Raw genomic sequence first — 27,964 nt, 5'->3', positions numbered from 1 at the left:
GAGGGGAGTTGGAAATGTGATAGGTGGAAAGAGGTCAAGGTGAGGGTGATAGGTCGGAGTAGGATGGAGGCGGAGAGGTCAAGAAGAAGACTGCAGGTCAGGAAGGCGGTGCCGGGCTGGAAGGATCCGGCTGAGACAAGGTGGGGGGAGGGGGGATGAAGAAACTGGTGAAGTCCAAGTTCAGCCCCTGCGGTTGGAGGGTTCCCAGTCGGAAGATAAGACGCTCCTCCTCCGACCGTTGGGTTGTTGTGGTTTGGCGGTGGATGAGTCCAATGACCTGCATATCCTCGGTGGAGTGGGAGGGGGAGTTGAAATGCTGTGCCACAGGTTGGTTGGGTTGGTTCGTCCGGGTGGCCCAGAGGTGCTCTCTGAATCGCTCCGCAAGTAGGCGGCCTGTCTCCCCAATATAGAGGAGGCCACACCGGCTGCAGCGGATGCAGTAGATGATGTGGGTGGAGGTGCAGGTGAATCTGTGGCGGATATGGAAGTTTCCCTTGGGGCCTTGGAGAGAAGTGAGGGGGGAGGTGTGGGCGCAAGTGTTGCACCTCCTGCGGTTGCAAGGGAAGGTGCCGGGAGTGGTGGTTGGGTCGGTGGGGGGTGTGGATCTGACAAGGGAGTCGCGGAGGGAGTGGTCTCTACGGAAAGCTGATAGGGGAGGGGAGGGAAATATATCCTTGGTGCTGGGGTCTGTTTGGAGGTGGCGGAAGTGACGGCGGATGATGCGCTGTGCATGGAGATTGGTGGGGTGGTAGGTGAGGACCAGTGGGGTTCTGTCCTGGTGGCGGTTGGAGGGGCGGGGCTCAAGGGCGGAGGAGCGGGAAGTGGAGGAGATGCGGTGGAGGGCACCGTCGACCACGTCGGGGGGGAAATTGCGGTCCTTGAAGAAGGAGGCCATCTGTGTTGTACTCCTTGAAGAAGGAGGCCATCTGTGTTGGCCTTGAAGAAGGAGGCCATCTGTGTTGTCTTGAAGAAGGAGGCCATCTGTCCCTACCAATGCTGTCAGCCCTGCTGAGTTTCTCCAGCATTTCCTTTTTCTTTCCACAGAATTTCAATTGGCCTTTAACTTTATATTAAAGGATGAGTAACAAGTGGCCATGCCAGTGATACCCATATTCCATGTAAAAAATAAACTTTAAAAATGTATAATCCAGATGAAGACTATCAGTTCTAACTGGTCAATCTGAATGTCTGTAATCCACACCAGCCTCCTGCCACTGTCCTTTTCCCACCATAACTCTGTACTCAAGTTCCCTTAATATACTTAGAGTCAGAGAGATGGACAGCACGGAAACAGACCCTTCGGTCCAACTTGTCCATGTCGACCAAATATCCTAACCTAATCTAGTCCCATTTGCGAGCACTTGGCCCGCATCCTTCCAAACCCTTCCTATTCATATACCCATCCAGATGCTTTTTAAATGTTGCAATTGTACCAGCCTCTTCTGGCAGCTCATTCCATACAAGTACCACCCACTGCGTGAAAAGGTTGGTCTGTAGGTCTCTTTTATATCTTGCCCCTCTCACCCTGAACCTATGCCCTCTACTTCTGGACACCCTCACCCCAGGAAAAGAATTTGTCTATTTATCCTATCTATGCCCCTCATGATTGTATATACTTCTATAAGATCACCCCTCAGCCTCCAACGCTCCAGGGAAACCAGCCACAGCCTATTCAACCTCTCCCTATAGCTCAAATCCTCCAACCCTGGCAACATCTTTGTAAATTTTTTCTGAACCCTTTCAAGTTTCACAACATCTTTCCGATAGGAAGGAAACCAGAATTGCACGCAGTATTCCAAAACTGGCTTAACCAATGTCCTGTACAGCCGCAACAAGACTTCCCAACTCCTATATTCAATACTCTGAACAACAAAGGAAAGCATACCAAACGCCTTCTTCACTATCCTGTCTACCTGTGACTCTACTTTCAAGGAGCTATGAACCTGCACTCAAAGGTCTCTTTGTTCAGCAACACTCCCCAGGACCTTACCATTAAGTATATTAGTCCTGCTACGATTTGCTTTTCCAAAATGCAGCACCTCGCATTTATCTAAATTAAACTCCATCTGCCACTCCTCAACCCATTGACCCAATTGATCAAGATTCCATTGTAATCTGAGGTAACCTTTGCTGTCCAATACACCTCCAATTTTGCTGTCATCTGCAAACTTACTAGCTATACCTCCTATGTTAATATCCAAATCATTTATATAAATGACAAAAAGTAGTGGACCTAGCACCAATCCTTGTGGCACTCCACTGGTCACAGGCCTTGTACACATCAAGCCTCGAAATAAATAAATTAGTGCTACCTGCTTCAACCACTCTGCCTGACAGTGTGATAAACATCCTTACTCCCAAAGTGATTCCTTGTACCTTTGTTTGATCTGTCAATTCATTTTTGAATTTATGGTCATGGTCTGGACGTGCACACACAGGTAATAAATTTCAATGAAGGCATTTGAAAACGTGAAAAGACTCTGAGAAGTCCACTCTTGGTCTTCTTTATTCCAGACAAAGCACCCCAGGCTGTGCAATCTTTCATGATAGGTACATCCCCTTGACCAGGGAATTGGGTCAACACTTTTTTTGCAAAATACCAATAAATAAGTGATCCAGCCTAACATCTACATAAATTTAGCAGTACCTTCCTTAAATAGTAACCTACTTCTCCATGGATTAGCCCTATGCCAAAATCAGTTTTTGTTCTGTGTGTTTGAAGCTGGCAGCTTGTGGAGAGTTCATTAGTTGGAAATTACAACATCGACACAAGTTGTTCCAAAGGTTGCTATAATCAACCTTGCATAGGAACAGGAGCAGAGCTTGTTGTGATGGTTTTTAATAGGTCAATCATAAAATTCAAGGATCACTGAAAGGAGCAGTGAGAATTAAAGAAGGTGACTCCAAGTTAGTTGGTGGCAGTTTAAGCAGAAGGTTGCTACCTTTATGTGCTGGTCAATCAGGCAGCAGAGGAGCTGTGTTAGCAGTCGCTGGATAGTCAGGTCTCAAGAAATGTCCAAGGATGTTTAGAAAATGGTGAGCTACCAAGGCAAGGGTAGTTGTTGAGATGGTCCACAATGGAACAGGCTTTGAGGGCATTCCAAAGCTAGACTCTTCAAAAGCTTTAATGAGATTTTGGTGACTTGTAGTATCACTATGTCTGAGGATGTCATTGAGGGATCTGTGTAACCTGTCTTAATCGTATCTGCTATTTGATATGCAAAGTGGGGTAACCAACCACAGGAGTTCAACTGTTAATCCGTAGCCACTTCATATTAATTCTGAATGTTTGACTTTAATTTGTACATACCCAGTACATTACTATCTAAACTTGGGCTATTAAAATAAATTTTAATTTGCTCATTCAAAATTATGGAATCCTGTAACCTTATCCTTTGTAAATTTGTGTTTGTAATAACCCCAATAAACTTCCCCCGCTGATTAAGCTTTATCATGTGCATTCCTACTTGCAATTCCAGCTCACATTTGTTATATTTCAATTAATTGCAATTATTCACAGACTCTACAAGCCATTTGACATTTTCCCATATTTTGTTGCAGTGCTCTGATTTAGTATCATTCCAAATTGTACATTGTGACTTTGAGAGTCCAGATCACTTATATTTATAGTACCAGCAGTGGTCCCACCGCAGATCTTTTTTTCAATATATTCATTCACGGGATGTGGTTGTCATTGGCTAGGCCAGCATTTATTGTCTATCCCTAATTTCCTGTACAGCAGTTGAGAGTCAACTACATTACTCTGGGTCTGAAGTCACATATAGGACAGATCAGGTAAGGACGGTGGCAGATTTCCTTTCCTGAAGGACACTAATAGACTAGATGATTTTTTACAACAATTAATAGTAGTTAAGTGGTTGCCATTAGGCTAGCGTTTTATTCCAGTTTTTTTTGTTAAATTCAAATTTTAATATCAGCTGTGATGGGACTGGAACCGTGTGGTTCTATATTACTAGTTAGTGATATTACTACTTTAAATTGTTTAAGGGTGTCAGAAATGAGTTTCTATGTGTTTAAATGAGGCTTTTAAAAAGTCTTGAGGTGAATGGTTCAGTGCTTTAGAAAATGAACAAGATGCCTTTTGAAACAGGGAGATAGGGCCAGAAACCAGTTCTTATAGAAGGACAGAGCCATCCAGAGGATAATGTGTGTGCAGGTTTCCTTCAGACAGAAGCAGGTCAGTCTAGTCTGTAAAAGCAGAAGTGCAGGTTAGCAGTTTCTAGAAAAGTCCAGGTAGGAGAAAAAAATCCTGAATCATTTAGGAAAGTAAGACAAAGCTCCAGAAACAGAAGGCCAAGAAGGGGAAATGAAGGAATCCATGTTAAAAAATAAGGGAATTGTGTTAATATTAATAGTTTAATGACCTCATAATATTAACTGAAGAAATAGCACCAATTTAATGCAGAAGTTTGCTGGAAAGAAAAAAAAGTACAGTTATTCCAACTGAACAAGGAATTTTAAAATAGTTTCAGGGTGACCCTTCACTGACGTTTGAGTATTTGTAAGGTTGTAATTGAAATCAAAATAAGTATTGAATCTGTATTCCTTATATTTGTAATGTGACTATCTCAAACAATTCTTGTACAGTGTAAAATTATGAGTTTTTTTTCCCTTTTGTGTATAATGAACTTTGATAATCATTTGTTAAAAGTACATGGCAGCCTCTTGTGAATAAGTTCAGTAAATGAAATGATCAACACAAAATTAAACTATAGTCTATTAAGCCAGGTTGCTCTCTGGAATCTGATTGTTTAGGATAACTATCAGCTGGAATCATAACAAAAACATCTATTAGACACAGTATATCTTCATTTAGAAAAAGAATTGCTGTACCAGAAAAATGGATATGCTTTGTGTGTCAACTTAAGGATTGCAGGAATTACAGCTTGTAAAACATCAAATATATGTATTTTAGTTTAAATCAACTACTTTTGTCAACAAATTAGTACCAAATGATCATCTTACATTTCACATAATTTCCTATCTCTTGTTATTTAAAGTGTGGATTCAGATTCGCTGAGGTGTCTTTCAGCAACAAGTTTACAGGGACTTTGTCAGTTTATTTGCAGTTTAGAAAATCAGACCTTTTTGCTACACCATTCCACAGTTTTGGTTGTGACAAGAATTGTTGCTCCTTCTTCAGTGGCTGGTAAAGGAAGTGAAGCATCACAGTCACAGTTTTCCTGAGTACCTGCTACCAACTTCTTCATTCCATTTCCTCGAGATGTGCAATTGGTAACTTCACTTTCCACACACAGTTCATATTGTTGATTCCTCACAGGAGAGAATCTCTGTTCATCTTTAGCCAAAGTGTGTTCCTTGGAACCTGAAACAATGGCACTGCTGTCGTATGTAACCTCTGAAATTAGAATATAAATAAATAGGCAATGACCTTGTCATGTAAGTTATAGAGTCATAATCATAGAGATGTACAGCATGGAAACAACCCTTTGGTCCAACTCATCCATGCCAACCAGATAATCTACATTAATCTAGTCCCATTTCCCACCACTTGGCCCATATCCCTCTAAACCCATCCCATTCATATGTCCAAGCAGATGTCTTTTAAATATTGCAATTGTACCAGCCCCCATCACTTCCTCTGGCAGCTCATTGCATTAACGCACCACCCTCTGCATAAAAAAGTTTTCCCTTAGGTTTCTATTATACCTTTCCCTTCTCACCCTAAACCTATGCCCTCTGGTTCTGGATTCACCCACCCCAGTGAAAAGACTTTGTCTGTTTATCCTATCCATGCCCCTCATGATTTTATAAACCCCAATAAGATCATCCCTCAGCCTCTGATGCTCTCCCTTGTAGCCCTACACACGGATGAAAAAAACCATTTCGACAGGGACAACACATCTATCCTGGGACAGGCTAAGCAAAGACATGTCAGAGAATTCCTAGAGGCCTGGCACTCCAACCACAATGCCATAAACAAACACATAGATCTAGATACCATCTATCAACCCCTCAGAAAACAAACAGGAAATGACATCACCACAAACCCCAGGAACCCCATCCAGGACAAACATATAAATTGAAAGCAGGAGACAACAGCTTCGCTTCACTTGGAGGTCGCCCACTGATTATGTTACGTAGCCAGGTAATGAAATGTCTGGATATCAAACTTACAGCTCAGCGAGCAAACCTACATCCTAAACCTCAACCTGAGCTACAAACCTTCACAAACCTTGCAAAAAACTTCTTCACTATCCTGTCTACCTGCAATTCCACTTTCAAGGAGCTATGAATCTGCACTCCAAGGTCTCTTTGTTCAGCAACACTCCCTAGGACCTTACCATTAAGTGTACAAATCCTGCCAAGATTTGCTTTTCCAAAGTGCAGCACCACGCATTTATCTAAATTAAACTCCAGCTGCCACTCCTCAGCCCATTGGCCCATCCGATCAAGATCCCATTGTAATCTGAGGTAACCTTCTTCACTGTCAATATATAAATTGATTTTCTTTCCTCTAAACATATGTTCACTGGCATGTGGCAGAGTACTGAGTGCCATGTTAGCTTGTTGCAAATTCAAGCCTATTGGCATTGGCTTCTCTTTTATTTATCCTCTTTTTACATTCCTGAGAAAATTTCACACAATGTCAGTAATGTGGAAAAATGTTATAATTGTGCATCACTATAAATCTGTCAGGTCACTGATATTTTAATTATTCTGGACGTACAGGTTGACATTTGAATCTTAACACTGGTGACTATTCTGATGCATGGAGGCAGCACTAAAATGTGCAGAGTATACTGAATTGTATCACATAGGTGGAAGCCATTTGGCCCATTAGGTCTGTGGCAGCCATTTAAAAGTCGTGTCACTTTCCTATCCTTTCGCCAAACCCCTGTTTTTCTTTACTCCTTCAAGTATTTATCAAATTACTTAAGAAGATTACTATTGAACATATATCCTCTGTAGCGATTGGAACAAGGTCAGCCAGGTGGTCCTCATAGAATATGAGTTCCCTGATTGGAGCTATTAATCTGATCCAATCAGCGAGTTATGGCTGACAGACATAAACAGGAGTGTCAGGGGCTTTCTTCAGTCTAGGAGCCAGCTCTCAGCTAGCTGGGTCCATGTCATGTACTATGTACGTGTAAGTAAAGGCTGATTTGATGACAGGAAACTGGCCTTTGTGGTTATTTCACCACGATGCTATCTGGCACTGCATGCTAATCCAGTTATTGTATTTTAAAAATGCTTATTTATATTGGCTGTAGTTCTTTTCCCAATCACTTAAAATTTACTGGACCCTTCTCTGCATCAGTGAACGGGAATTAGGTCTGTTGATGAGGGCAGTTACATTTTTACCATTTGACAAAATTAGACAAGAAAAATCCATAATTCATAATGAGTATAGAACTAGGGGACTTAATCTCAGAATGAAGGGTAGACCATTTAAGACAGATGAGGAGGACTTTCTTCATTCAGAGGGTGGTGAATCTTTGGAATTCTCTACTTCAGAGAGCTGTGGAATGAAAATCATTGAGCATGTTCAAGGGAGAAAGTGATATGTTTCCAGAGACAAATGACATTAAAAGGACATGGAGATGGCATGGGCAAGTGGCACTGAAGTAGAAGATCAGCTATGATTGAGCTGAATTGCAGGGAAGGCTGAATGGGCTACTCCTCCATGCGCTGAATGACCTACACCTGTTTCAAAGTTCAGGTTTGACATTCTGTAAAAATTTAACAATTTCTAAAATCACATTATCAATATCCAACATGTTTAAGGTGAAAATAACCTTGTCCAACTAAGATAAACTTTCTCTGCGTATATTTCACTTTTCTTGCAACATTGTTTGCGCATCATATTTACTCAGCAAGATGTAATTTCAGAAACAAAACCAGAAATTGCTGGAAAAACTTGGCAGAGTTGGCAGCATTGTGGAGAGAAAACAGAATTAACATTTCGGATCCAGTGACCTTTCTTCAGAACAGGTTTCCCAGCAACTTCTGTTTTTTGTTTCTGATTTCCAATGCCAGCAGTTCTTTGTTTTTTTTAAGAGGTGATTTCAACCACGTATTATTTCAAATTTTGTTTCCAAATAAAGGAACAGCTTGTAGATCTAATCTTTCATCTAACCTTTGAATTTGAATATTTTAACCTAAACTTTGAATATGTTAACTTGATAGCTCTTAAAACTTAAATTCTGAGGTCAAAAGCATTTAAAATATTTTTCTAATCAGATGATTGGTTACCTATATAAAAAAAGTTTTCATATGATTCATGAGTAAAAATCTGAATATTTTATCATCACCTGTAGATTTAAACAATGTTCTTGATTTCCTTTGATGTAATTTTCGAAGAACAAATGCGAAGACAAACAACACTATAATTAAAAGTGGAAGCAATCCAATAATAACCCAGAAGTTTCGAACTGTCACATTACTCCAGGTAGACGTGGAAGATTCTGGAATTTCTGTGTGAAAAAAGAACAGATTTATATCTGTTATAGTTGAATACAGATGCCCATTGCTCCTCAATTATCCATTTATAAGGCAATAATAATTTCACATTATAGTCAATTGAATCAAACTCTTCAAATGGAAAGTTGTTTAAATTCCACTCATGAGAATAATTTGTAATAAATAATATGCTCATATTCTGTTACAACAGCTTCCAACATTTGTCACTGAAATCATTTTGAATTCTGTTATTCACCTTCCATCAGGTCTCTAAAACAACATTCACTGCTTGGAGATGCTCAACAATTAGAGTTGCCTGACTTCAAATTCCCCAAAATAGAAGAGAATCATTCTGCTGATTCTCACATTCTGTTGATATGGCCAAGATCTAGTGCTTAAGCCAGTCCCCACAAAATAGGTATTTTCCCGTCAGAGATGTTATCATACACTTCTGGATAGGTTGGGACTTCAACTTAAGCCTTCTGATCCAGAGCTAGGGATACTACCACTGTGTCACAAGACCCCTAACCCTCACGAGGGGTAAACCCTTTCTTTCAAATCATCACAGACAGCTACCAGTATTGTTCAAATGCCACTAAACCAATGTAACTGATGACTGGTGTTGAGCAAAGATGCAATTTAAAATGCATGCAACATACCAGCTATTTTCATGCAGGTTGGTACTTACCCATTTAAAAATTCCAAAGTATTTTGATAAAGTTAGGTCTTTGGTCAGCTTCAACGATTGTTTGCAACAGAAGCTAGCCAGAAAATGGAAATTTCAGGTGACATCAGTGAGATGGCTTGCTCACCTACTATGTATAGTGAGCAACTTTGTGGTATTTGATGCTAATGGAGATGCACTGTATCCCTGACAGCAACTTCTGGATTTCTATTCTTGACTGAGCATGTGCAGCTTCCAGAAGTTGCTGTCAGTGTGAGAACAGTGATGACATTGAAGGTTAACATTTTCTCCACTGTGACAATGTTAGAACCAAACGAACCAATTCAAACTTTGAACTGGAAGTACATAAGCATCTAAGGCAAATTGCTGAAAATGTATTGCTGGAAAAGCGCAGCAGGTCAGGCAGCATCCAGGGAACAGGAGAATCGACGTTTCAGGCATAAGCCCTTCTTCAGGAAGGGCTTCTCCTGTTCCCTGGATGCTGCCTGACCTGCTGCACCTTTCCAGCAACACATTTTCAGCTCTGATCTCCAGCATCTGCAGGCCTCACTTTCTCCAACTAAGGCAAATTGACTGACAGGAATATAATTTAATAGAGAAAACAAAAGAAATAGGATTGCGAGCCCACAGTCTTCTGAGAAAGAACATTCCAAAGATTCATAATCCTTTGAATGAAGAAAGGTTTCCTCATCTCAGTCGTAACTGGTCAACTCATTATTGTGAAACACTAAACAATGATTCTAACTCTTGACCAGGAGAAAACCACCCTCCCCAGCAACAATCCTGTCAAACCTGTGACAAGATTTTTCAATGTTTTACAAGATCAACAATGTCCACTGAAGCTTATTCAACTCCTCACAAGAATGGGTTAAATCATTCCTTCCAAACACATCTCCAAAATGATCAATATTCACAACATACAGATCATTCAGTTAGGAAAATACCAGAGATAGACAAAAATAAATTGTTAATGCTCCTTTTGACCAACAGTTCTACTTTTACTAGATGAAGAGATTTCTTCTTGAAAAATGTTACTGTTTGAATAACGGCAAATATATTTATTTTTCCTACATTATAGCAAGGATTCTCAAAAAAGCAGAGAAATTTAGGAGGAATTTAAACCGATGAATTGAAGAAGAATGTTTATCACTATTTCTGAAGAAGAGAAATTATACACTTTTTAACGTACTGGACAAATACTCAAAGAATTTCATCAAGGTTAGACTAGCAAAGTATGATCTCAAATAGACTAACAAAATTTAGAATTAATTATTTAACTGTACAGTGCACAATGAAACTTTGAAGACATGAAAGGTATTATAAGGTGTCCAGATTTGGCCAGGTTCTGTAGACCAATACATGTGTCTGCTCCCATTTGTGACACAGTCGTACAGCACTCTGGTCAGACTGCTCCTTGAATACTCTTATTTCCAGCCTTGGGAAATAAGGAACTTATGAACAGGCGAGGTCATTCAGCTCATTGATCCTGCTTCACATTTCAATACGATCATAGCTGATGATCAAGCTTAATACCACTTTCCCATACTGTCTTCCTATCCATGATATCTTAGCATCCGGAAATGTATTGATTTCTATCTTGGTCAATGAGAGTCAGTCAAACTAATGTGACCTCGAATGGCAGGGATCTCAGAAAAGGAACACAAGAAATAAATAACAATATTATACACAACTTATACATTTAATGGTAAGGTCCTAGGGAGGGTTGCTGAACAAGAACATAGAACATAGAAAAGTACAGCACAGAACAGGCCCTTTGGCCCACGATGTTGTGCCGAGGTTTAATCCTAATGTAAAATATAGTAACAACCTATGCACCCCTCAACTCACTGCTATCCATATACATGTCTAGTAGTCACTTAAATGTCCTCAGTGACTCTGCTTCCACCACCACAGCTGGCAACGCATCCATGCATTCACTTCTGCATAGAGAACCTACCTCTGACATCTCCTTTATACCTTCCATGTAATATCTTCAAACTATGACTCCTCGTACCAGTCAATCCTGCCCTGGGGAAAAGTCTCAGGCTATTGACTCTATCTAGACAAATAGACCTTGGGGTGCAGGTTCATAGTTCCTTGAAAGTAGAGTCACACATAGATAGCATAGTGAAGAAGGCATTTGGTATGCTTTCCCTTTTTGGTCAGAGCATTGACTATAGGAGTTGGGAGGTCATGTTGCAGCTGTACAGGATATTGTTAAGCCACTTTTGGAATATTGTGTGCAATTCTGGTCTCCTTCCTATCAGGAGGATGTTGTGAAACTTGAAAGAGTTCAGGGTTGGTTGGAGGATATGAGCAATAGGGAGATGCTGAATAGGTTAGGGTGCTTTCCCTGAAGCATCAGAGGTTGAGGGGTGACATTATAGAGGGTTACAAAATCATGAGGGGCATGGATAGGATAAATCGACAGTCTTTTCCCTGGGGTTGGGGAATCCAGAACTAGCAGGCATAGATTTAGAGTGAGAGGGGAAAGATATAAAAGGGACCTACGGGGCAACTTTTTCATGCTGAAAATGATGCACGTACGGTATGAGCTGCCAGAGGAAATGGAGGAGGCAGGTACAATTACAGCATTTAAAAGGCATCTGGATGGGTTTATGAATAGGAAGGGCTTTACAGGGACATGGGCCAAGTGCAGGGGACTAGATTAGGTTGGGATATCTGGTCAGCATGGATGGAAGGGTCTGGTTCCGTGCTGTACATCTCTATGATTCTGTGACTATAAGTCAAGAAATATATGGAAAAAAGATAAATCCAGAATATTACTTTCAATTGAGCAGTGTACATTGAGCAAAGGGAGACCAGTTTAAACATGAAGAAGGTAATTTTAGGATTAATATCAGGATTTTTTTTTCACGCAGAGAGTGATCAACATCTGGAATGTAGTCTCAGGGAGACCAATCAAAGTAATGATTCTGGAATCATTTGTGTAACAATTGAATGCAGCAATATGGGGAGGGAAGAGCAGTTCGTCAAGAGTGTATTAAGATGTACTGAAGGATGCCAGAGGCTCCAATAATCTACTGATGATACAGAACCATTTAGTAACTCAGATTTACCACAAACAAGTAGTTACTCGTTTCAGTTAATAATTTGTTTTTAGAAGTACTGAATGCAAAAGTCAATGTCTTGCTCAATGTGATTAAAAAAAAATCTAATAACTAAACTGCAGAGTTGATTGGATTTTTGCCATGTTACCAGTTCCACTGCATTCAGAAACTATCCTTCTATTTCAATCTGGCAGCCTGGTTGCCAAACCATTTTTCCAGGTTCTTGCAAATGCAAGGTGTTTTTACACAGCGCCTCTTGAATCTAAGTGAATTGAGTCACTAAAGAAAGTGTTGAAAGAACTGAGTTGCACAGTGGAATTGTTCATTGTTCTTTGACACGTGTGAACTCATCCCAACATAGAAATAATTTTCACTTTCTGACAGAAGTTCTGAGTTCTCTTAGCAGCACAGGCTTGTAATGCCCTCAATGAAACACAAACGCTGCACTCATTTGACAATCCCACTGAAAGCCCTTACAATCTGTCTGAATAGGAATTGGAAATAAAAATTATACTACTCAAGGTGGGCCTATCTTAAAAATTCACTGAAGCGCACAGCTTCAAAGCATTTTAATCCAACTCTAGGTGGTAATTTGAATTTAACTCATTTGTGAGAAACTAAAACCATACAACAAGCTGTCATTTCATACATCATTTAATTGTACATTCCAGGTGACTGAGAAGTGTTTTCTTGTCTAAATCATCAACATCTTTGATATTAAGTGATGAATGAATTGAAGGTCACAACAAAATTTTAGCTTGCAAGGTCCAAATTTGTGGACAAAATTTAGGATTTGAGGTTATCTTCTGTTCAGGGTTGGGGGTTAGTTTAGAGTGAAAATCATAGTTTTATGTGTTAATGGGGGTTTGTCAGTGGGGGTTACCTTGGTTTGCTAGAAAAAATTAACACCATTGTTAAAGACATTTATACATTTCAACAATATTTCTTTTTTATTAGTACAATATGATAAATTAACCTTTTTCTTTTCCAAAGGGCTGCATATACATAGAACATAGAACATTGAAAAGTACAGCACAGAACAGGCCATTTGGTCCACAATGTTGTGCCAAGGATTAATCCTGATGTAAAATAAAATAACTTAACCTACGCACACCTCAACCCACTGCTATTCATGTGCATGTCCAGCAGTTCCTTAAATGTCCCTAATGACTCTGCTTCCACCACCACCCCTGGCAACGCATTCCATGCATAAAGAACCTTCCTCTGACATCCCCTCTATACCTTTCTCCTAATATCTTAAAACTATGACCCCTCGTGCCAGTCAATCCTGCCTGGGGCTATTGACTCCATCCATTCCTCTCATTATCTTGTATAACTGGAACATTTAAAAAAACAAATGAATGTCAGATGGTTAGGGAGAAGCTATGAATAAAATAGATAAATCACTGTTTTAGGTTTAGACAATTCACTTCAGCTACTTCTACGTTAATTTGCTAGCAGGATTAAGAGTGTGGTACCAAGTTAACAATACTGAACCCACTTGAACGTAAGTCTTATTGTCACGGACTTCTACTTGCATTAAAGAAACCACGAGAGAGCAAAAACTTGCAGATAATCGATTGGGTAGAATTCTCCAAACCCACGAACTCTACTGCCTTAAGAACAAGGGTGGCTGACACACAGGAACACCACCACCTGCAAATTCCCCTCAAAGCCTCATCCCGATTTGGAAATATATCACCATTTCTTTACTGTCTCTGGGTCAAGCACTGTGGGAGTGTCCCTACACCAGATGGGCTGTAGTGGTTCAAGAAGACATCTCGGTGCTATCCTCTTAACGGCAACTAGAGATGGACAACAAATGCTGTCCCAGACAGTATGCCCCACATCTCTTGGGAGGAAAGAAAATTAAAGTGCCTTGATGTAATATTGCAACAGGACAGATCCAGCATTTATATGTAATGTTAAAGTATACAAAGTAATTACTTTAAAAAAGAGTTGTGCATACTTGGTGCATACACCAGTGACCCTGCAGTTTCTCTGACTATGAAAACAACTAGTGTTAAAAATATATATCTGGCCAATAAGCAGAGAAGCAAAAAGTTTGTTAGGCAAGCATATTTATTGAAGTATGATTTGGTTATGAAAGAGCAGAATCCAGTGACATGGTTGTGTGGTTTGTGGCAAATATTCATTGCCCATATTCCGATCTGAATTTAACAGCAGTGATCAATGCAGTTTCGTGGTCTGAATGTTTTTGCAGTGTTGATAATCAAAAGTTCACAATGCACTGAGAGAGGGAGATTGACAGATCTCAGAAAAGTTTTTTTGTGGGAAGATAAAATTGTATCATCTTGTGAAATTATAACGGTCTTCAAAAAGAAGCAGAACTGCAGGAATCAGGAGAAATTTTATGTATGTAGGCTCAGTGGAAGTGTTGGTTTTATAGAAGCTGTTACATGTAGAAAAAAGATTTATATTTCATTACTTCTCTACTCTGTACATTTCCATGAAGATGCTCCTTTGAACCAAACTTTGAAAAAGCTTCTGATTATGATTTGATATCTCTTTATGTGGCTTGGTGTAATTCTTTTAATAATTGCTCCTTTGAAGCATCTTGGGACATTTTAATCTGTTAAGGGGCACTACCTGAATAAATATAGATTTTAATTATATGACTTTATAAGCAATGTGGAACTTCCTTTGTCAGCACAATTTTCACCATTATCTGAAGAACCTGCAGAAAGCTAGCTCACAACATTTGAATGTCAGATTGAACTAGTTTCACTCCACTGAGGCTTTCTACTCTAAGAGCGAAAATTTTAGTTGTAGAATATAAGATTGGAATGATTTGCTTGCTATAGAATGTGATAAGTTAGATGCAGATGATATGGCTTCCTTTTGATGGCGAATGAAATTTCAACACCTGCCAGATGGTGAAATAAATCCATACTGCCCAATAACATAATTCAGCTTCTGGCAGCTCAGTAATTGGTGAGGTTAAAGCTATTCTATTTGGCTGATCCAGAAACTCTGTCCCTGAGCCCTGATTCTCCTGATAGACTCTATTGATAGAGACTGACTAGACAGGGGTTATATTCATTGGAATTTAGAAGAATGAGGAGGGACCTTATAGAAACCTATAAAATTATGAAGGGAACAGATAAGATAGAAGTAGACAGGATGCTTAACAAGAGGGCATAGACTCAAAATTAGAGGGAGCAGATTTAGGACTGAATTGAGAAGGAAATTCTTAACCCAGAAGGTTGTGAATCTGTGTAATTCTATGCCCAGTGAAATAGTTGAGGCTTCCTCATTGAATGTTTTTAAAGCTAAGATAGATAATTTTTTGAACAATAAAAGAACTAAGGGTTATAGTGAGGTTGGGTGGGGTGGGGGTGGGGTAAATGGAGCTGAGGCCACAAAATGATCACCCATTATTTTATTGAACGGTGGAGCAGGCTTGAAGGGCCAGATGGCCTATTCCTGCTCCTATTCTTATGTTCTTATAATTCGATTGTCCATGTTGGATGTCGACTGGGATTCAATGTCCCAGTACAACTTCATTAACTTAATCTCAGTCCATTCATTCTACCACCAAGACCAACAGTCTCAACCTCCAAAAACTACCTCCTATTCGGACTCATTTCCCATCCTCTTTTTTTCTTTATGTCTTATCTTAGAAAGTCACAGAGACATAGAGTCCTACAGCACAGAGACAAGTCCTTCAGCCCAAACTGGTCCATGCCAACCAAAATGTCTGCCCACACTAACCCCCTTTCCCTACACTTTGCCCAATCCTTCTTAACCTTTCCTATACACCTATTTGTCCAAATGCCTTTTAAATATTGCTAATGTACGCATCTCAACCACTTCCAATGGCAGCTCATTCCATAATGGTGTTTCTTGGTGTTTCTTTTCTTCACTCCTGGCCTCAGCGTGAACCCGACAAAGTGCCCATGGCAGTGTCTCTCAGTGGTATACAGCAGTTTCTCAGTGGCCCGTGGCAGTGTCACAGCCCAGTCTCTCAGCAGCCCGTTGCAGTGCCTTAGCCCGGTCTCTCAGTGGCATACAGCAATCTCTCAGCAGCCCGCGGGCGGTGTCTTAGCCTGGTCTCTCAGTGGCATACAGCAGTCTCTCAGCAGCCCGTGGTGGTGTCTTAGCCTGGTCTCTCAGTGGTGTACTACAGTCTCTCAGCAGCCAGTGGCGGTGTCTTAGCCTGGTCTCTCAGTGGCATACAGCGGTCTCTCAGCAGCCCGTGGCGGTGTCTTAGCTTGGTCTCAGTGGCATACAGCAGTCTCTCCGCAGGCCATGGCGGTGTCTTAGCCTGGTCTCTCAGTGGCATACAGCAGTCTCTCAGTGGCCCATGGTGGTGTCACGGCCCAATCTCTCAACAGCCCATGGTGGTGTCTTAGCCCGGTCTCTCAGTGGCATACAGCAGTTTCTCAGCAGCCCGTGGTGGTGACATGACCCAGTCTCTTAGCAGCCCAAGGCCTGTGTCTTGGCCCGGTCACTCTTGTGGCAGTTCCCCAGTATCTGTGGCAGCAGCGTCGAGATCAGACAGCTGAGGTTCCCCCAGACAGTGCGATAAGCAGACTTTTAACTTAATTCCTTTATTTTTCCAGTTTAGGAAGCTTTTTAATGTTAATTAGTATTTATTTATGTTTCTACTTATTGTAAAGGTAATGATTAATTTATTAACTCTGTTTCTCTTACTACTTTGTACCTAAGTTTCTTTTATACCTAGAAACCTTTGTACCTATGGTGGCGCCTTGTGGGGCTACATTATACACTTTTCACTGTACTTCTGTATTTCTGCACTTGAGTGCATGTGACAATAAAATCTGCATCTAAAACTTTCATCAGCAGAATTGCAACCACCTCATTCCCATTAGGTCATTGGTTGCTTGTATAAACTCTTAGAAACAAAAAAATTCCAGATGCTGGAAGAACACAGCAAGCCAGGCAGCATCAGGAGATGGAGAAGTCAACATTGTAGGTATAACCCTTCCTCAGGAATTGTGAGCACCAGTTCAGGCATAATCAATTTAAATAGTCCCCTTTCGTTCAGAACTGGCTGGAGGAGACATCTCATCTCTTGGTCTTTTGTGGAGATCCACACAATGAATGGGTGTGACGTTCCAGGAGGTTGATGTCTCTATCCTACACGCAATCCCTTGAGAGCAGGGATGACTTCCTTCGCCTGGAGTTCGGGGTCATACGGTTATGAAACACTCCAATACGAGATCCACACACCCTGTCACAGATGGAGCAGGTAATGGGTGGTGGGATACTCAGGATTTCACACACTCCTTCCACTGTTTGCACTTCATTTTCACCTAGGCCAATCAAACATGCTTGAAATGGTTTGCACCTTCATAGATGCTAATAGAGTCATAGAATCATACACCATGAAACAGACCGTTCGGTTCAACTCATGTATGCTGACCAAGTTTCGCAAACTCAACTAGTCCCACTTGCCTGCATTTGGCCCATATCCCTCTAAATATTCATGTACCTGTCCAAATATCTTTTAAATGTTGTAACATACTGGTAAATTTTTATTGAACTCTCTCCAATTTAATAATATTTTCTCCAATTTGAGAGTATATAGGGCAAAAGCACCCCACAATTGAGTGGAGCCATTGAATTATTTCACTGAAGCTTTGAAGACATCCTAAAAACATTTTATCTGCTTTCCTGGTAACTGCTTAATGTGATGAAGTTCAGAGTAGAAAGCCTGTTATATACCTTGTAATGACATTTTGATTTAATTCTGAAACATTTCCTTTCTTAGTTTCCGTTAACCTTTTGACTTTTTGTTGCAGTGTCTTATCTGGTTAATGTTTACTTACTTAAGAGTAGATGGCTATTTCAGCAGTCTTCAGTCAAGCACATGGATGATGTGGCCCAACACAGTTGATTGTCTGCAGTCAGTGTGTTGATGCTGCGTACATTAACCTGGGAGTAGACACTGTTTTGGAGCCCCTACCCTGTCAGCATATTTGTACAATTTTGCAGGGGCATCACTGGTAATATTTATGAAGGGATTTGGAATGTGAAATGACCCATCTCAGAAATGTACAGAAAGGCAGCTACTGCCCTGTAGACCATGAGATTGGTATTGGGTTTGAGACCTCTTTATCAAATACTGTGCTCCCTAGCACTGGCACACTGATGGCAGTGTCAAATTTCTGCTGTAGTTGAAAGGCTCCCAAAACTTGATCCACAATGTCCGGTGATCTCACTGTAGACAGTGAGTGGGCAGTGTTGTGTGGTGGGAACAGTCTGATAGAAAACCTTTGTTTTCTGGATGTTACCCCTTTATGAATGTGTTGATTGCAGTTTGGTTATTGTTGATTATAGCTCAATCTCTGAGTGTGCACACAAGTCATCTATGTACAGCAGCTCAATGACAAAGGGTAGGATGATCTTGATTCTGGATTGGAGGTGGCACAGGTCAAACAGCTCTATGTTCATCGGGAAGAGAAACTCCAATTCAGCAGAAAGTTTCATAGAGATGGGGTAAAGTATTGTAGTGAAGGAGATGGAGAACAGCATTGGTGCAATGACAGTGTTGTTTAACCCCAGTTGGCACACATATTGGGTCGGTGGTGGACCACAGATGAGCATTTGGTTTGGATGCTTATGTGCAGCATGTGGAGGACTGAGACAAATTTCTGTGGGTATCCAAATTTCAGGAGGAGGCTGCATAATTCCTCCAGGTTGACAGAGTCAAAATCTTTTTTGAGGTTAAAGAACATATAGAGGTTGCTGCTGCTTTCTCTCTTTTCTTGGACTTACCTTGCTGTGAAGACAATATTCACTGACTCTGGATGGATGGAATCCTCACTGTGATTCTGGGAGGAACTCTTCAGCTACTGGGAGGAGGTCATTGAGGGGAAATTTTGTCATGACCTTTGCTGTGGTATACAGTGGGAGACCTCTCTATGGTTTTCACGATTGATGTTATCTCCTTTTTTGAATATGGTCATATTTATGACATCCCAGAGGTCTGTTGGCATGCTCTCCTCTTCCCAGGTGTGGAAGGTGAAATTGTGTATTTGTGCTAGTGGTATTTCCCAGCCGTACCTCAGTATTTCAGCAGGGATTCTGACTGCTTTGACTACTAAGTTGGTTCTCAGCTTTCGAATGGCCTTTCTAACTCATGTTTGAGGTTATGGGACGGCATAGTGGCTCAGTGATTAACACTGCTGCCTCATAGCACCAGGGAACTGGGCTCGATTCCACCATCGGGTGAGTGTTTGTGTAGAGTTTGCACATTCTCCCCATGTTTGTATGGGTTTCCACCGGCTGCTCCAGTTTCCTGCCACAGCCCAAAGATGTGCGAGCTAGGTGGATTGGCCATGCTAAATTGCTCTTTGATGCATTAGTCAGGGGTAAATTTAGGGTAGGGGAACAGGTCTGGGTGAGTTACTCTTTGGAGGGTCAGTGTGGACTTGTTGGTCCAAAGGGCCTGTTTCCATACTGTAGGGAATCTAATCTAATCTAAATTACCAATAGTGTCCAGGGCTTCATAGGTTAGGTGTGATATGGATGTGCCGGTATTGGACTGGGGTGAACAAAGTCAAAAACCACACAACACCAGGTTATAGTCCAACAGGTTTATTTGGAAATACTAGTTTTCAGAATGCTGCTCCGAGGTGTATTAGCCATGGGAAATGCAGGGCTACATGTATAGGTTAGGGGGATGGGTCTGGGTGGAATGTTCTTCAGTGGGTTGTTGGGCCGAATGGCTTGTGGGGATTTTCAATTCAGGTATGGTTGGAAGCATTCACTTCAGAGACTTTCAGTGGGGACATCCCTCCATGTGCTCCCTCCATGGAGCAGTCACTGTATCTGTGTTCTTGATGAGTGCCACTTCATTTTTAGTTCTCATAGCAGAAGTGCCGGAGTGCTTAGGTCATGACTGCACTAAAGAAACACCACACATCACAGCTGAGTTGCTAGATTCCTGTGCTCCTTTCATTCACTATTTTTAGGGCATGGTTACTGGAGACCCGCTTTATTCTAGTGCTTCCAGTTTTGGAATATCTTGCCCTTGTAATTCAGTAGCTCCTGGCTGTTCGAGACAAACTAGTCTTGATGTTTCTTGGTAAATAAACGTAGAGTCTCCTAAGAAATATTGGTCATGATAGATTGAAAGGTAGACCAGGCACTGGGGTTCCTGTTCACTGAGCATCTCCAAGTTCACTGTGTAGCATGGACTGAGTAGATCTTTCTTCACAGCATCCTCAAGTCCATCAACATTGAATTTCTTGTGCCAGTGCTTCTTCTGTTGCAGTTTTTTCTTTGGGTCAAGCTGAAGGAAAGGTAAAGAGGGTTGGGTGACAGTTGATTTAGCAGTTGTCAGCTCATGTCATGGCGTGGCTGATGCCAACATCCTCATATTTCTCACTGTGGTGATGTGTTCAAACCAGTGCCAATGTCCAGAGCAAGGATGTTACCATGAGAGCTTGTATTTGTCTTTTTCTGGCAAAATAAAAGGTTTGTTATGAGCAGATCATGTTGTAGACATTTTGTCAGGAGGAGGATTAGCTTCATCATTACCTGCCCTGTACCTTCCTTGCCAAAACACCTTTCCAGAGGTTTCTGAGTCTCCCAACATGAATATTGAAATCATCAAACAGAATCAGTTTGTTTCCCATTGGCACACTGGACAACAACTGAGGTAGAGTTCCTTCTTGGTCTCAACTGTTAACTTTAAGGATTGAGGCACGCACACTGACATGGCATTATGCTTCTGAGTTAGGGTGTGCCGAAAGGTCATCGGGTGTTCATTTAACCCAGATGGAGACTTGAGGAGATGATAAATTTGTTCATATTTAATGGTGTAACCAATCCAAAGGAGTCAGTGTTCTTCTTTAGATTTCATCTTCCAGAAGAATATGCAACCACCAATTTTTTTCTTTGAGTTGATCATCTCCTGCCCACTGTGTCTCTCTCAGGGGACAGGTACATTGATGTCAAACTCTGGAGTTTCTGGGACAGGATAGCGGAGCAAGATTGAGGACTGTTACAATTGGGGTTGGTCGTGAGTACCCTCATTATCCAGGTCCCCAATTTTATATTGAGAGAGTCACACAGAGCCATAGAGTTATACAGCAGAAGAGGTTCTTTGGCCCATTGCATCTGTTTCAACCAGTCTACATTAAGGCTATTTTCCAACATTTGTCCCATTGTTTGATATGTTATGACATTTCCAGTGTTCTTCCAAGTATTTTTAAAAGATTGTGAGCTTTCCCACTTCTACTCCCCTTCCAGGCAATGCAATTCAGATTCCCACCACCCTCTGGGTGAAATCCTTCCTCCTCAAACCTCTTCTAAATCTCCCATCCTTCATCTTAAAATTATATGCCCTCTTGCTTGATCCTTCAATCAAGGAGAACAGCTGATTCCTATACACTCTGTCCATGCCCTCAATCTTACATCAATCAGGTCCTGGATCAGCCTTCTCTGTTTCAAAGAAAACAACCTGAGCTTATTCAGTCTCTCTTTATAGCTAAGCTGCTCCATTGCAGGCAATATCACCTGTGCACACCCTCTAATGCAATCACACCCTTCTTGTAGTGTGGAAGACATTTGGTGTGAGGGGGATCTTTTAGTGTGCTATGGCCTTGTATATCAACTACCACAGAGACCTGGCAAAGTATGGTCTTGTCCAACAAGAGGGACAGCCAACAAAATTGGAAAACTGGATCCACTGCATTCACAAGGTTGTTTCTGGTGACTATTGATCAGAACTTTCCACAAGTTCATAACATGAATGGCTGTAGCCATCTAATCATCCAGCAAAGTTCGTTTTAGACATTCAACAAGAAAGTATAGCTTTTAAATCAAATGTGTAATCTCTCCATTCATGATTAATGGACATTACACTGGCCCACAATCTCATCTCCTGATTTCCTACTTGGATCCAATCTCAAACTCTGAAGTGCTTTGATCTGTTAAAGAACAGATTCGTGCCCAATCTCCTGTGCCCCAGTGTTTTAATTCCAGCATTAGTAAGAGGCTGTGAGTAAAAGGTCTTTTGATCGAAGTTTAGATTGGCAAATTAATGAAGGGCAAGGAAAATCATTATTATGCAGAATGTAGGAATATTTTCACAAATCTGATCTTTAAAAATATTCTTTTCTGCCAAAAACCATGGCCTTTCCCCTTTAAATAAGCATTGAATGTCTAGCACCACAGTGATAATGTTACTGGACACTCACCTTGAGGTCTAGATTAATTAAATAATTTATTCAACATTTTTTCAAAGCCCTCTAAAGCATCTGGGAAATTTAAATTCATTCATGTTGAACTAAAAAAAAGCATTCATATCAAGCAACATAAAAATAGATTCCTACTCTACTTTAGGGAAGGAAGTCTACTATGCCTACCCAGTCTCGCCTACATGTGACCCAAACTTGCTACAACTCTATCCTACAATCCAGCCTATCACCATCACCCCCCCATCTTAATCCACTTATTGTATTGCCACCTACTTTCACCGGTTTCCTCATTTCCCTTCCCTCCCCACCTTATCCCAGATCCAACTCTTCTTGAACTATTCTACTTTTCCATCTTCCTCCCTACCTATCTGCTCCACCCTCCACTCCGACCTATAACCATCAACCCCCACCTTCACCCACCTATCACATTCCCAGTTACCTTCCCCCCGGCCCCACCCCCTCCCCCTCCCCGTCCCCCTCCCATTTATCTCTCAGCCCCCTTGGGTCCCCCCTCATTCCTGATGAAGAGCTTATGCTCAAAACGTCGACTCTCCTGTGCTTTTCTAGCACTACACTTTTTGACTCTAACCTATATGTGACCCAAACTTGCAGCAACTCTCACCTACATGTGATCCAAACTTGCTACATGGTCCGCTCTTTATTATCCCCTGCACTGGCCTGACCAGTCCAGTCAGCTGCTTTCAAGGTGACAGCTGATGAGGATGTGCAGTGAATGCATGCCTCTCCACCAATACCCACATCCTGTGAATTAATTAAAAACTGAAGCCACAGCTTTCTCACATGTTAACAAACCATACAGTTGAATTAAATTTTGCAAAAATTACATGTAATTTCTATACTGAGTCATTGACCCCCATGATCAACCAAAATGATTTGCTGCTGAAAACTAACAGAAGTATATTTCTTAGAAACTAGAATTAGAAATGTTAAGCAGTTGGTGCCAACATTGGCAAACTGCCAGAAAGATGACTGTTGCGAAAAAAATCAAATATCACATTGTGCATTGGAGGAAATCCATAAAAGGAAAGAAATATGGTTTCATAAAGGAAACAAAGTGTTATTCTTAAGCAAGATAACCAACTTTGAGATATCTCACCTTTGGCAGTTGATTTTTATGCCTACAAAAATTAGTATGTGACAACGGACTGATGTGTACTGTTTTCAAGATTTTGTTTTCTATGATAGGGTTGAATATTTCCAATGCTGCAGAAGAAATTGTCATCTTGCTAAGTAGTCTGGAAATTCCAGCCAGTATAAATTGAAGTTATACATCCAAGGACAAAAGAGTTGAGAATCTTTTACTTCCCTCAATTTTTTCAACAGACCAGTTTACATTCTTATATTTAAACAGAAAGTGCTGGAGAATCTCAGCAGGTCTGGTCGCATCTATGGAGAGAGAAGCAGAGTTAACATTTAAAGTCTGATATTGCTCTTCATCGGAAGGCAGCTCATCACCGCCTTCCCCAGGCAAAGATGGACGGGCAATAAATACTGACATCAACAGTGACACCTATTAGCTTTGAAATAATTTTTTAAAAAGAAAGCACACTGATTGTATGAACAATGTAAAACTTCCGTGCACACCAGTAAAGGAATAGGAATCGCTATCAGTTTACATGACTGTCAAAAATGCTAATTTAGTCCTAAAGTTTAAAAATTGATTCTCAAAAGTTGTATTATTCACAAGTGTTTCCATCTTATTTGATTCCATGGAAATAAACAAACAAGGGAGGGATAACAGATGACACCAGAACTGCAGTCTCTCCTACCTCACCCCATCTACAAATCCAGGCACAGCTCCCAGCAGTGACATTCGTGTGCTACCTTTATCACAGGGACAGCACTGCCAGTGAATCAAGGCTGATACAGCACTCATCTTTTAAGACACCAGTTTCCTGCAGGAGGACAGACAGGCCATTAGCAATATCCACTAGTCTCCTGTGTGTGGCTGTAATATAAAGTCAAATATTTGATTCAGCAGTGCTAATATCTTCACCATCTTTTCCAACAAGTAGAAACAGCAGCATAACATGACTGCATAATTTCAATGTGATGTTGCATTCCTGAAATTAGGACAGTCATTGATCATCTAGGCCTCATGGGTATAATGCAATCAACGACATTAACAAAGGACAATTTTATTCCATCAGTACACACCTGTTCACTGAGCAAACAACCATACAACAGTTAGACAGTACATGCTTCTCAAGCAGATATTTTCATCTTAAGACAATGATTTGTGCACAGCTTGATTCAAACTGGAACAAAAGAGAGCAAGCTAGCTCCTTGGAGACCAACAAAACCTCCACTGGTTGAGTGATGACCTTATAGAATACTCCTCTGGGGTTACGGTTAGGGTATGGATATTTGTAGAGGTGATACCAATCAAGTGGACTGCTCTGTCCTCAATAGTATCAACCTTCTTCAGTGCTGTTAGAGCTGCATCCATCCAGGCAAGTGGGGAGTATTCTATCACATTTTCTGACTTTTGCCTTGTAGATGATAGTCAGGCTTTGGGATGTCAGGAGCTGAGTTATTCATTGCAGTATTCCTAGCCTCTGACCTGCTCTTATAGCCATTGTGTTTATGTGGTGAGTCAGGTTGAGTTTCAGGTCAATGATATCTTCCAGGATGTTGATAGCAGAACACTAATGGTAACATTGTTGATGGTCAAGGGTGGTAGTCATTGCCTGGCATATATGGGGCACAAATGTTACTTGCCACTTGTCAGCCCAAGCCTGGATATTGTTGCATTTGAACATAGACTGCTTCAGTATCTGAGGAGTTATGAATGTTGCTGAAAACTTTGCAATCATTGGCAAATATGCACTCTGACCTTAGTGGGAAGATAGGCCGGTAGGACACGTCATGGGGACAGTGCTGAGCTGGAAGTTTGGAACTGGGGTGAGGTGGGAGAAGGGGAAATGAGGAAACTGGTGAAGTCCACATTGATGCCCTGGGGTTGAAGTGTTCCAAGGCGGAAGATGAGGCGTTCTTCCTCCAGGCGTCAGGTGGTGAGGGAGCGGCAGTGAAGGAAGCCCAGGACCTCCATGTCCTCGGCTGAGTGGGAGGGGGAGTTGAAATGTTGGGCCACAGGGCGGTGGGGTTGATTGGTGCAGGTGTCCCAGAGATGTTCCCTAAGCACTCTGCTAGGAGGTGTCCAGTTTCCCCAATGTAGAGGAGACCACATCGGGAGCAACGGATGTGCAGGTAAAACTTTGATGGATATGGAAGGCTCCTTTAGGGCCTTTAATGGAGGTGAGGGAGGAGGTGTGGGAGCAGGTTTTGCAATTCCTGCGGTGACAGGGGAAGGTGCCAGGACTGGAGGGTGGGTTGTTGGGGGGCGTGGATCTGACCAGGTAGTCACGGAGGGAACAGTCTTTGCGGAAAGCGGAAAGGGGTGGGGAAAGAAATATACCCCTGGTGGTGGGGTCCGTTTGGAGGTGGCGGAAATGTCGGGGGATGATTTGGTTTATGCGAAGGTTGATAGGGTGGAAGGTGAGGACCAGGGGGTTTCTGTCCTTGTTACGTTGGAGGGGTGGAGTCTGAGGGCGGAGGTGCGGGATGTGGACGAGATGCGTTGAAGGGCATCTTTAACCACGTGGGAAGGGAAATTGCGGAAATTTCCCCTTCCCCCACCTCATCCTAGTTTCAAACTTCCAGCTCCACACTGTCCCCTTGACCTGTCTGGACTTGTCCGACCTGCCTAGCTCCTTTTCCACCTATGTTGAAACTTTATTGCTGGAACAGCACAGCAGGTCAGGCAGCATCCAGGGAACAGGAGATTCGACGTTTCGGGCACAGGCCCTTCTTCCTGAAGAAGGGCCTGTGCCCGAAACGTCGAATCTCCTGTTCCCTGGATGCTGCCTGACCTGCTGTGCTGTTCCAGCAATAAAGTTTCAACTTTGATCTCCAGCATCTGCAGACCTCACTTTCTCCTTTTCCACCTATCCACTCCACCCTCTCCTCCCTAACCTATCACCTTCATATCCTCCCCCACTCACCTATTATACTCTATGCTACTTTCTCCCCACCCCCACCCTCCTCTAGCTTATCTCTCCATGCTTCAGGCTCTCTGCCTTTATTCCTGATGAAGGGCTTTTGCCCGAAACGTCAATTTTGCTGCTCGTCGGATGCTGCCTGAATTGCTGTGCTCTTCCAGCACCACTAATCCAGATATCTTTTAGATTGGCTATCCCAACCCAATCTATAATTGAAATTGATTTTGGTCTTACAATTAATGTTAAATTAAACGCCAGATCTTACATATCTTTCCTAATCTCTCCATCTTTGATTTGGATTCTATTTTCCCCAAGAGAAGACTTGAGAAGACTTGAGGTGAGTTTCCATTTTAACGTTCACAATATAAATACAGTTATAAAGCCTTCAAATTAACTATGTACTTATTAGGCTAAAATCATTGGTCATGTTTTTAAAATAAAATTAGCAGTAGCATTTCAGGCATCTAAAGCAGAAGTTTCTAAGATAGATGAATATTTGCAGAACTGTACTCTACAAATTCCAAAACCAGACTGTTTAGAAAAGATAATCACTTTTGAAAAATGTGAATAGCCCAATTCACAAAACATCCTGACAGCACCAGTGTATTCAACCGGGTGTGAAATAAACATTAGATATAATCACTTTGGACAATGAACTGTGGATTGGAAAGCAACTCTCCCAGCCATAACCTAATCATGTCGAAGCCATGGGTCTGGAAACAACTTGCTATTACCGCATTTGTGTAATTGGTCAGTTGGCGAAGGTGATCATGTTGTGTGCCACATAATCCCACATTTAATAACAGTTTTCCTCCAGACCATAAAACACAATGTGCAGAGGAGGAGATCCTGAATGGATTCTATCACTATCCATCCTAAAGAATTGACATCTGGCTGTTGTTTGACTAGCAATATGCTGTAAGCAATGTCTAAAAACCAACCTAGTTGTTGCTGAGTCCAGAAAACCAAACAGAAATCATTCAACAACTTCATTAAATTCTCCTATTGTAAAATTCATTGATTTGATTGATTTGATTTATTGTTGTCACGTGTCTAAGTACAGTGAAAAGTTTTATTTTTTGAGCAGTACAGGCAGATCATAACGTACAAGGACTTACAGATCATAGGGGCATAGAGCAAGGCATACAAGTTTACAACTGCACAGGAGGTGTACAAAAGCAAGATCAACATTCGATTTGAAATTAGAGAGGTCCATTCAGGAGTCTAATAACAATAGGGAAGAAGCTGTTCTTGAACCTGTTGGTATGTGTTTAAGCTTCTGAATCTTCTGCCTGATGGAAGAGGTTGGAAGAGAGTATTATGAGGGTGGGAGGGATTTTTGATGATGTTGGCAGCTTTTCTGCAGCAGTGAGAAGTGTAGATGGAGTACATGGATGGGAGGTTGGCTTTCATGATGGTCTGGGCCGTGTACGAACTTTCTGTAGTTTCTTATGGTCCTGGACAGAGCAGTTGCAGGACCAAGCCATTATGCACCCAGATGGAATGGTTTCTACGGTATATCTGTAAAAGTTGATGAGAGTCTTT

At 41.5% G+C, this 27,964-nt stretch overlaps 1 protein-coding gene across 1 annotated transcript in view; it reads right to left on the bottom strand.

Annotated features, from left to right (window-relative positions):
* Positions 1 to 27,964, bottom strand: part of tnfrsf17 (TNF receptor superfamily member 17) — a 75,639-nt gene that overhangs the window by 1,024 nt on the left and 46,651 nt on the right. The window contains exons 5-6 of the mRNA XM_087997615.1: positions 8,298 to 8,459; positions 4,987 to 5,380 (exon numbers count right to left, since the gene is read on the bottom strand). Of these exons, the coding sequence (XP_087853741.1) occupies positions 5,100 to 5,380; positions 8,298 to 8,459 (443 nt within the window). The 3' untranslated portion in view covers positions 4,987 to 5,099. The remainder of the gene's footprint in view (positions 1 to 4,986; positions 5,381 to 8,297; positions 8,460 to 27,964) is intronic.

The sequence above is a fragment of the Chiloscyllium plagiosum genome, unplaced genomic scaffold (genome assembly GCF_037043375.1).
Source record: "Chiloscyllium plagiosum isolate Xiang-an unplaced genomic scaffold, Cpla_swu_hap1 HiC_scaffold_20, whole genome shotgun sequence".
NCBI lineage: Eukaryota > Metazoa > Chordata > Chondrichthyes > Orectolobiformes > Hemiscylliidae > Chiloscyllium > Chiloscyllium plagiosum.
This window is presented reverse-complemented; position numbering and strand designations above follow the sequence as displayed.